This window comes from Austrofundulus limnaeus, unplaced genomic scaffold (assembly GCF_001266775.1).
Source record: "Austrofundulus limnaeus strain Quisiro unplaced genomic scaffold, Austrofundulus_limnaeus-1.0 Scaffold64, whole genome shotgun sequence".
NCBI classification, from domain to species: domain Eukaryota; kingdom Metazoa; phylum Chordata; class Actinopteri; order Cyprinodontiformes; family Rivulidae; genus Austrofundulus; species Austrofundulus limnaeus.
This window is the reverse complement of record NW_013952466.1, coordinates 1,928,922-1,940,166: the sequence shown is the minus strand read 5'-3', so window position 1 is coordinate 1,940,166 and position 11,245 is coordinate 1,928,922. Positions and strand designations below refer to the sequence as shown.

General features: G+C 38.2%; 2 protein-coding genes across 3 annotated transcripts in view; one reads left to right on the top strand and one right to left on the bottom strand.

Moving 5' to 3' along the window:
• The window catches only part of afg1lb (AFG1 like ATPase b), a 40,816-nt gene extending 39,412 nt beyond the window's left edge, over positions 1 to 1,404 (bottom strand). For both annotated transcript variants that reach the window (XM_014010009.1, XM_014010010.1), the window contains exons 1-2: positions 1,298 to 1,404; positions 928 to 1,217 (exon numbers count right to left, since the gene is read on the bottom strand). In XM_014010009.1, coding sequence (XP_013865463.1) covers positions 928 to 1,217; positions 1,298 to 1,400 — 393 coding nt within the window. In that variant the 5' untranslated portion in view covers positions 1,401 to 1,404. The remainder of the gene's footprint in view (positions 1 to 927; positions 1,218 to 1,297) is intronic.
• A 616-nt stretch (positions 1,405 to 2,020) lies between these two features.
• The window catches only part of snx3 (sorting nexin 3), a 16,600-nt gene continuing 7,375 nt past the window's right edge, over positions 2,021 to 11,245 (top strand). Inside the window, exon 1 of the mRNA XM_014010013.1 lies at positions 2,021 to 2,215. Within this exon, the coding sequence (XP_013865467.1) occupies positions 2,054 to 2,215 (162 nt within the window). The 5' untranslated portion in view covers positions 2,021 to 2,053. The remainder of the gene's footprint in view (positions 2,216 to 11,245) is intronic.

Below are 11,245 nucleotides of genomic sequence, written 5' to 3'. Positions count from 1 at the left end.
CACACACACACACACACACACACACACACACACACACACACACACCCCTCTGCTGTTTGACGTCAGGAAATGTACGCATTGCTTCACTTTTCCTATCCTTTCAACTGACATTTAGCAAAACAACTTCAAGATGAAAAACTGCGGACTCATACCTGTTCAATTCAGCATCATAGATTACTTGAACAGAGGCGACAGTGGATTTGGTTTTATCGACCATTTGTTGCTAAAGTGGAGGTCAAGACCCCATTTTGGGTCATGAAATGCCAAGTGGGGGTCTTGAGATAATTTCCAATAATCGAATTAGATTTAAAATGTGTTCAAAAAAGTATATTTTGCTGTATTTAAAGCTTAAAACAGTAGGTGAATGCAAATCGTATAACGAAAATTAAGGATGTTGTTTTATTATGATTTAGTTCGCTACGGTTTAGTTTGTAGATCTTTATCCTTCAACCAGCAAAAGTTGGGATCACAAGTCTGTCATTGTCAAAATGCTTAAAAACACTGATATAATCTAGACTGAAAGGGACCTATCCATGCAAGTATCCTGTGTGTGCCACTGTAATTACCCRGTTTGTCACTATTTTGTATTATCCTGTGAGACCATGTTGGGTCTCCATCCTAAAAGATAAAAAAAAGTTATGATGATTTCAGTTTTAAAATGTTTCATCCCAGAACACTTGTTATCTTTATGCAGGACTTATTATTATTATTATTATTATTATTATTATTATTATTATTATGCTTTGTTACAATTTTCTGAAATGTAATTAAAAACCTATTTATACTGGGACACGCTTCACTAAAATGATTAGATTCGTCTTATTAAAGTCTCTCCTGCAGTCAATTCTTGAGTCTTTTATGTATCAAGTAAATGAAAACACAAGCACTGACCCTAACATGACACATGCCAATATATTATGAATTTACCATGGTTGTTCGTATCCTGTCATCATTTTGAGTCTGACAGCTGTTGCCTTCAGACTGGGTTGTTGGTGCGTTCAGGTACACGCTGTTACTGTAAGACTTTAGAGTTTTCTGCAGGTGAGCCAGCCGCTGGAGGACATATCGCTGCTGGGCATCTCCCCTCATGGAGCCACGCTGAACAAGGTGATCGAAGTGATCCACGATGTCACCGGAGACACGGATATCTGCTGCTGATGGAGAGTCCGAGGAGCCGAGTGATGCTGAGGAACTGAGAGTCCTCCAACAGCTGTAATCTAAAAACAAAACAAACAAAACAAAGGTATTATTCACTACTTGATGTTTTAAAACGACGGGAAAAAAATCTCGTACTCACCTTTTCCAAAGTAACCACTTGATAGAATGTAAACGGACAGAGCTCGTTTTCTTAAAATAAAACTGGAGCACCTGGCAGCTGTAGGGATTGTGTAAGCCGCCATGATGTCAAAATGCCAAAACTTTATTGGAACGTGTAACAAAACGTGTTGCTGCTATGAAAGGGATGTCCCCGATTTTTTTCATCAACGTATTTTGTTATGCCTTACTCATAACACAAGTAATATATATATATATATAGTTGCTGATATGGGATAGATTGAAACGTAATATTTGCGAGTGTATTTCATGTTGTTAGCAATTGCTTCAGACTGTGAACGGCAAATAATAGCCCGTATAATATAAATAAAGTATATTTGTTTTATTTTCTCAACCTTAATAATTATAAATGTCGGTTTATAAACAAATCAACACGAAGAGGCAGAACAGAACACCGTCAGCTGAACCTCAGCTGATCGGAAGTACCGCATGATAAACTCCGACGTCAATAAGTAGCAGTTTTAATGTATAACACCTTCAAAATAAAAGTTAGAGTTGGACATTTTATGCCTAACAACAACAAAAACTTGTGAAGAAAGCTAAATATACTATATTAATATAAAATTTGTTTTATCTTAGCTATGACTTTCAGTTTTCTTTTATTTTAACAACGGAGACMCTCCATTGTATTTTATTTTGAAGAGAAATTCCAGAAAGTACATATTCATATTCCGGCTAACTTGACAGGATACCTATCCGCTAGAAAGGACAGGGAGAAATGGCTGATGCTATAGCTGATACAAGAAGGCTCTACACTAAGCCTCAAAACCTTAATGACGCCTATGGACCTCCGAGTAATTTTCTAGAAATCGATGTGAGCAACCCTGAGACGACCGGGGTTGGCAGAGCGAGATACACAACCTATGAAGTCAGACTGAAGGTGAGCGTGCAGCAGCATAGCCTAACGTTAGCTTAGGGCTAGCCACGTAAGCTAAGCTAACCTGCCGTTTTAGTTTAAAATAAGTTATAACTGCGTGGTTATAACTCATTGTGGCTTTTTACTTTCTAAATGGAAATCTGTATCTTGTCGAAATTTGTTGACGAAAATGACAAAGGACAAGAATACGGTTTACTTAAGGATAATACTAAAAGACTGACTGTTTACATTTGCTTTCCACGGTGAGTCCGCAAAGGAAGCTGGATTTACAGAAGACACACACAGCTGCATCTAAATTTATATATGATTATTAACGATAATCAAAAACATCTCCAAATGTTTACTGCCTCTCTTTAGAGTTTAGAATGAAACTCCAGCCACACCCCGTGGTCTGAAACTATACCAAGACATGACAGCCAGCCTCTTAAGATAAAAAAATACAAGTTTTTTTTTTCTATCCTAAGCTAAGAAAACTGCTGTACTGACTAGTTTTGATTTGTCACGATTCACAAAATGCCCTTTATGCAACAAAAACATTTTTGTGGTTTAGTTAAAGCACATCATTTTGTTTGATTTTTTTTTTTAGGAATGCCCTTTAACATATTTTTAAACAAAGCAGCTMAGAAAAATTACTGGCAATTTTGATGGAACAAAAACATTTTCTGGTGCTAAATAACATCTCCCTCCTGAAATTACGAAAAGCCYCACAAACTTCTGTACAAAAGAAAGSTTTTTGACCAGGCCTGGAAACCTAAACATACACGATAATGCAGTGGAGAACATGTCTCTTTATTACCATGTTTAAAATATATTCTATACAATCCATAAACTCATTAGATCACCTGAGCTATCTTCACGATATACATCTCTAAAGTCATTTTTCCGACACTGTCAGTCAAAACGTGGCTGTGATTTATCAAGTCAGCTTTTCTGGAACTGTAGACCGGATGCAGTGCGCTGACTGTGCCGCCAGCACCCCTGCAGCACGTTTCCTTCCTCCAGCTCCATTGACCAACTTCCAATGAACTTCCCCTCCCCTCATCTGTTTGTGAAAAATGTGGCCATTAGTATGTGCTCTAAATATATAAGCTTCTTAAGTGTGCAAAGCAAGGTTTGTGGGTAAAATTGACTGTAATCAACAATTAGGCAAAATGTTAAACCTTCATAACATTTTGAAAAACTCAAGTTCGTGAGTTTTTGTGACTATGTTATAAGGAAAAACAGTCTCAAATCAAATTATTTTTACAAGTTTTATATTGCAAGTGTTACAGAAATCTTTAAATTACATTAAAACAATATTGTGTTTCAAATATGCAGTTCTTTGACAGACCAACAATCCTCTTCTGCTGATGAAAACTATATAAACTGCWTTGTTGAAACAATCCAGAAGTATTAGACTTTCTTCCTTTTGCTTTTTCTAATATTAAAAATGAACATGCAGGTGCTTGGGATAAGTATGACTAGAGGGAAATGTTTTTATTTAAGGTACAGAGACAACACTTGGTTTAGTCCTTTATCATACATCCAAGGATGGAAAATTTCTTGTAATCTTTTAAAGAGTGACAAGTTCAGCAGGCTTTGCAATGCTTATGTTTGAACTCTGTCTGTTTTTCCCCTTTCATTTCTGTTTAGTATTTTGCTTAATCGTCTGTTATGTGTAGACACAACACATAAAAGACATGGTGATGCTCTTCTTGAGTTTAGTGGGTCTTTATTGATATATAGATCAGAGTTAAGTGGCTTTGACTTAAAACAAAAAGTAATAAATTGCTAAAATGTCTTAAAATGATCAGGTACTGGACTTCTAAATTGAAAAATCTGCCAACGTCCAAAGAAAAACCGAGAACAACCTTCAGTTAGCCTGAAGAATAAAAGGATTTTAAAACGTTATGAGAAAGTTTGGCTCTTTGGTTGCAAATTATAAGGAAAATAGCAACAACGTAATACTTTTGCAAAGTTCTATATATACTGTATGACAAGCATTCTTTTAAKCAAATCTTGTCACCAATTGGAGTGTAAAGAATTTCTAACATTTATAGCAACATTATATCTGCAAGCCGTTCTTTGGCTCAACTGATTGCCTTAATATTTTTTTATCTGTAAATGGTCGTTACAGTAACTGACACCCCTGTAGTTAACGGCTTGAAGTCTGTAGAATTATCTCCAGCCCTCAACAGTTTCGCAGTTTCCCTTTTTCCTTAAAGAAAYGAGTTTASGGGATAGAAGCCGTCGCCAGGCATTATCATTGAATATAAGGCTACTGTACTTGATTAGCGTGTAATAATTAGCATATGCGTGTAATCAGCATTATTGTGCGTCTCATAGCCCTGTGTGACCCTGCTTTGCATAAGACCACAGAAGAAGCGACGCATCCCTCACTTTTCAAAAAGCACGGTGACAACCTAGCTTTGCTTCTCTCCTCCTTTTCTTCATCTTTTTAGAAGTATTTTTCTCCATCTTCATTTGTAAGCACTTTTGACAGTTTTGCTTTATACAGTTTTGCTCACTTGTTTCATTTTCCTTATGATTTTTCCAACTGCTTCAGTCTTGTCCTCTCATTCCGTACAGTTTCTCCTAATAACCTTTTGTCCCGTTCTCACTGCTACCCTGCTATCCACCCTGAAATCGAGAGAGAGCCCTTGTGGCCGCAACGAGTCTGCTTAATCCCCTCTTTGAGAAAAGAGAAGAATGAAACGGGCCAGGGTGTAGAGRGGGTGGGGGGGAGTTGGAGTTGGAGCATTTACTCCTCATCCTCACCCTCCACCCCCCACCCATGGGAGGGCAGAAAGCYACCCCTTCACCCGCCTTCATCTGATCGCCCACTTATCCCATTTCACTCCCAGCTATTTACAGTCGGTGGTTCGGTCAGCTGCGGTTTCTGTTGTGATAATGTGAAATAAATAACTGGTGCTGTTTTATTAGTAAATTGTAAAATTTGGTCTGACTCGGGTCCACATGTTTGCAAAGTTCGTGCTGAGACAAATCGTATTAGGTTTGGATTGTCATGTGCTAGGACAAGTCTTTGCAGTGTTTGTGAGAAATCTCGCCCCGTCACTCCCTGTTTACAGACATGATGTTTGGGGTTTTAAAATCCAGACTTTTTAAGGCACTTGTTCTGTTTATAAAAGTGCGAGCCAAGTTCATTCTGAGTTGAGGGTTTAGGCTTGTTTTGCCTGAGCTGACTTAATGTCTGGAATCCAGTGTTATATAAAGTACCTCAAAGTGATACTTGAGTAAAAGTACAAGTATCTTACCATAAATTTGCTTTGATAAAGGTTCAAGTCTCCTCTAAGAATATTACTTGAGTAAAAGTCTTAAAGTATCTAATATATTTTGCACTTAAGTATCAAAAGTAAATTTCTGACATAAAATGTACTTAAGTATTAAAAGTAATGAGTAAAAATGAGTGGCTAAACTTCCCAAAATGTCATTTATTGGCAGTTGAGACCCTCAGAAAACGTTTTTCTAAAGGTCAAAATGGCTATATTGTCATATAAAAATTAGGGGTGTAAGAAAATATCGATACACTGAAATATCGCGATATTTCATTTCCCGATACTGTATCGATATTCTAAAGCCCTGTATCAATTTTTTATTAAGGTTTAAAATGTCAACTTTCCTGCCAGTTGTTCATTTTTATGTTGTAGTTCAGCCTCTGACCACTAGTTGGCAGCAGTGAGCCAGCCATTTGGCCACTCTACCTCTTGAGGTAGAGGCTATTGTTAAGTGTTGGGTGACCATATTGTAAATTAATATTAAAAACTAAAAGCTGCAAAAAATATATTTCAAACTATTTATTGTTAAATTTAGTCTAATAATTGAAAACATGGATGAAATAAGAAATATGAAACAAATAAAATAAAATACATACAAAGCAGAACACAGCTAAATGTATCAAAAGCATGTCTCTGTAATATTAGAATTTTCTGAGACAATGAATTTTGGTTTTTCATTTTTTTCCCCTGTAAGAGGTTTTTATTTAATAGAATTTTTGGACAAAAAAATCGCAATATATCAGGATATATCGTATCGTGACCCCTCTGTCATGATATGTATCGTATCGCCAAATTCTTGCCAATACACAGCCCTAATAAAAATGTTAATGTTAGAAAAATTAGGATGCACTACACCTGTTATATATAGTATATCTGCTATGTTCTGCTGGAGTGTGACATAATTTGTGTTATTTGCAGCTGTGATGGATTGTGTACAAACTAATACAGGATCAGAATAATATATATTTATACTTCTCATCCAACCACAATTAGATTCACTCTATCCAAGGAGATATTTTTTTAACAACAAGCTGTAATGAAATAAAATAACGACTTTAAACTTCTTACCTTGTTTAAAAATGTAAGAAGTAGAAAGTACAGATAACTCTGTAAAAATGTAAGAAGTAGAAGTAAAAAGTAGGCTGAAAAATAATTACTCAAGTAAAGTACAGATACCCAAAAAATCTACTTAAGTACAGTAAAAAAGTATTTGTACTTAGTTACTTTACAACTCTGCTGGAATCATTTTAAAAATAAACTTTTCTGATATCCTTCAGAGTACATAAAGTGTACTTTTGGCGTTTCAACTATTGATGACTGTTAGGTTTTTTAAGTATTTATATTTTTCTTGTTACTAACAAGTATTTTTCAGAAACTTGACAATAAAGATCTCTTGTGGTTGGGGCTTTGTAGGACCCCCTAAATCAGCGTAGTGTATTTGTGTTGGGTTTGGGATCTGGCTGTTTGAGGGGTGGAGCAAGTAGTGATGAGTATTATATAAAAAAATGTTTTTCAGTCTGTTCCCATCTCATCCAGAAAGCACATTCAAGGGAGAGAACTTCAGGATCTCACTTTGTTTATGGATAAGAGTACATAAAAGGGCTCTTATAGCTCTGTCTCTCACAGTCTTTTACTCCTTCTCTTCTCCCTTTCCCCCCGTTTTTTTCTTCTCTTTTTCATTTGGGCWCAGGGATGGGGGCCTTCGGTCATTAATAAAATAGAGAGAGACGGGGAGAGTGTGTGTATGTGGAAGGGGTGGGGGGTACGAATGGTGGGGGTAGGCTTGTCAGGCACAGTCAAGTGTAATCCAAAGTCTACAGCATCCTCTTCGACAACTATTTTAATGGAAATAGGGAACATATTGTATCAAGGCTACCATATCCTACTTGAAATGACAGTATCAAAAGTGGGAGTTGATACTATGGCAACAAAGCAGCTTTTTGCCAGATAGGAGAGTCGGAGAGAGGGTAGGCTGTCAGGCCACAGGGGCCGGCAAGCGAGGGAACGACTGAGAGTACATGGAGAGACGAGAGCGAAAGACCCATAGCCCCAACGCTTTTGTTCTCGGCCTCCTTTTTCTCCCATTTTGGAATATGATGCAATGAGATGGTATTATGTTGCCATTTTTAATGCTATTCTTCTGAAAGGGGACTATATGGGAGGGGTAAGAAGGGGGCATGGGGGAGGTTTAGGATGCGCACTCTCAAACTTGACTTAATCCATCCTGCTAAAAGCTAATGCATGGTGGCCTTGAACTATTCTCTCTGGAGATGAGTGATCTTTGTCCACTCTCTCCCCTTCTTTTCTGTGTCTCGCCGTTTTTAAGGATTCTGCCTCTTTTCAGCCCATTTTCAATAAGCCTAAGGTATTGTGTCCCACACATTATGAATCACACGCTCTTCCTATGGAGCGTAGATTGCACCTTGTACACCCGTAATTGAAAGTGAAGCTCGGAGATCTACTTTGACAGAGATGCAACTAGCTTTATGCTCCTTTTTTTAGAACATGTTTCTCCTGCACCTTTGCTTTTAAATGTGACCAGTAATTTCTTCCGTGTGTTTCAGAGTTTGGAAATGTTCTTTATCAGCCTGGTTTTAACTATATTTTCTCTCATCCTTCATATATTTTTGTTCCATCATACGTAGGTGAGGCAAAGTGTGCTGCTTTTCCCACAGTTAATGAAATGTTATGGCCTTACCCGGTGTGGGCTGGTCCCATGTTCCAATCACTACAGGGGCCAGTAAGTTGAGACACCCGCGACCTAACCTCTAACCAGCCGTGAAGAGAACAGAGGACGCAGAAACCTGATCTTTGACTCTCACGCACCGCCTCTTTCTGTGCGTTTGTTTGAGCGAGAGAAAGACTCGAGTGAGACCTCTCATTTTTCAGGTTTGTCGTTTACGTTCCTCCCCTCGTCCTGCAAGGCCGATCTCTTAATCACAGGGTTTGAGGGGATTGAAAGGCCAAGTGACTTTCTTAACTCACTCTCTCCCGGCTTATTGTGTTGGAGATGAGTGGTCCGAGTGTGGCTGCATGTGTACAAACAGGCTCGAGTGATTTGAGCTGTAATATTTGTCAACTGCGCGGTCGAATCGTGTAATTAACACCCACGCCTGCATTCTTCGTGTACACCAGTTTCTGGTAGCCCGTAGTCAAGTGTTTTCTGTGTGCGCATGATGGGATTAGAGTCACGGCGGTGGCAGATTACCTGTAACTGTGATCTGTTGTGGAAGGGATTAACTTTGTGGCGCTCCACGCTGTGAAGTAACATGACGCAGCAGGGACAAACCACGGTGAGAGGAGAGCAGAGTTAATGCTAGAGCACTGGGGCGATAAAGCTAAGATAATCCACTTCTCCTGTGACCTGAGAAAGAGGAGGAGTGAGACCTTTTATTGATGGCTTCACCTGGAGAGAAGCTGAAGTGAGTGGAAAATGTTTGCCGGCTTGGTAAGTTTCATAAAAACTCTGTGGGGAAAGAAGGAGTGGCAAAGTTGTAATCAGCGTGACGAACCTTAACCTGGCCGTTTCACTGAGTTTGTTACATTTAGAGTAAAAAAGGTAAAAGTGTACTTTGAGTCTGTAGGAGTGCAGAAAATTAGATTTTATTCTCTCCTGGTGCATCAACTATATCTTTATATTCTTTTTGGTTCATATTTTTCAACCCGTTCAGTTTTCTCTGTTTTCCATGATGTTTTATGAACTGTTATATCAAATTATTTGTCACGTAATTGCGAATAAGGTCTGGACTTACCAATAAACTTTTGGTTGTCTTCATTCTCCTCTGGCTCTGGGTCAAACTCTGGCTCCACCATGTAAGGCTGGATGAACAAGTGTTGTGTTGTTGACATGTTTTAAATAATTTGTAGATAAAAAGTTGCTACGCTTCTATATAGTCATAAAACCCCTCAATAAAGCTACAATGGAGGAGACCCTCTTACAACGCTCCTATGAAAGTTTGTAAAAAGCATGAAGCACTGATGTGAAGACATGAAGTGGGAGTGTSTGAAATGGTAAGGGGTTATTAAAGAGAAAGAGGCCAATTTCTAGGTGTTTGAATGGACTGATGCAAAGTCAAGTTTATTTTTGATACAGCATTTAGGGATGCACCAAATATCGACATCAATATCGGTATCGGTTTTGGCCGATATGTAAAACTGGGCCAATATTAACATCCGATACAGATTTCCCACTTTTTAGCTTTAGTTTCTGTTTTTGGAGGGGAGTTGGTTGGTTGAGCGGCATCTGTTTGATCATGATATTGATATTTATGCTGCGCAGCCAGAAATAACTGAAGTAGGGATCCATGTCAGAGGTCTGTACGTTTATTTACGGTATCAAAAAAAGACCCAAGTGTGTTTGTGTGTATTATGTATAATATAATTTGTGTGTTTGTGTAATATCGGTAAATATAGGATATCGGCCATAACAGCAGTAATTATATCGGAGATCGATATTGGCTGAAATTTTCATGTCTGTGCAGCCCTAATTTTCATAACCACTGAAAGTAACATTTGTTTGATTGTAGTATAGAAAATACAAAATACCTCACCCCCTTTAACTGATCATTGGCAGATACATATTTTTAAAGATATTTGCTTTTTTGTAATGTAAATATCTAAGTAACTGTTGGTGTAAGAAAATATCAGTACACTGAAATATCGCGATATTTCAGTTCCCGATTTTGTATTGGTTCTCTAAAGCACTGCATTGATTCTTAATTAAGACTTGAAAAGTATATTTTCTTGCGTTGTAATATTTTTATAATATGAAAATAAATATGAAACATATTAAGCATACTGAGTTTTTTTTAATCAGAATTTCTGGAGGAAAAAACGGCAATATAGCCTTGCTTACTTTACCGCAATATATCGTATTGTGACCTGTGTCATGATATGTATCATATCACCAAATTCTTGCCAATACACAGCTCTATAAGCACCAACAATTTTATTTAGCTAAATAAATGTAACATTGCATTTGAACAGTCTTCCCTGTAACATTAGCTTTCTATCAAATTTGGCTTAAATCAATGTTTTAAAGCTTAGAAGAGGACAGGACATGGGGATGAAAACAAACGCCTCTATTTTCCTCATTGAACCACTGTAAAAGGAGTCTCAAGGGCAGGAAATCTGACTTATTTTGCAGATCAAGGGAAATAAAGGGGAAGAAGACTGAAAAGAAGAGACCATGAGAGCAAAAGGACCACTCCTGCTCTCCCTCCTCCTCAATTAGTCAGCAGAGCAGACGGAGCGCCCAACCTCTCCAGTCTTCTTGTTCTTCCTTTATGACCACAACCACATATACCCTCTCCTGCCTCTTTTGTTCCAGCATTTACTTAGGCTTCTCGTTAACTCTCCATCTCATTTGCCGCACACGGTCACAATCGTCTGCTCATMGATCAGTCTGCTGCTCATGCCGCATTCATTCTGCACCTACTTGCTCAATTGCTTAGCTTTTGTGCTGCCTTTTYCCCTGAATTCTGACCTTCTGCGGATGTGGCCTGCCCATGAAATGCTCATTCAAACCCACCTTGTTTTACATTGTCACGGGATGGCCATGTGCTGTCAGGACCGGTGAAGAGCTTTGGCATTGTGCTGTAATTTGCTGTTTGCTTCACTGTTCCCGTCAATGTCGAAACATCTCCCGCTTTTAATGTGAAATTCACTCTCAAGTGCTTGTCAACAGCAGCTTTGAATTGTGTGTGTGTGTGTGTGTGTGTGTGTGTGTGTGTGTGTGTGTGTGTGTGTGTGTGTGTGT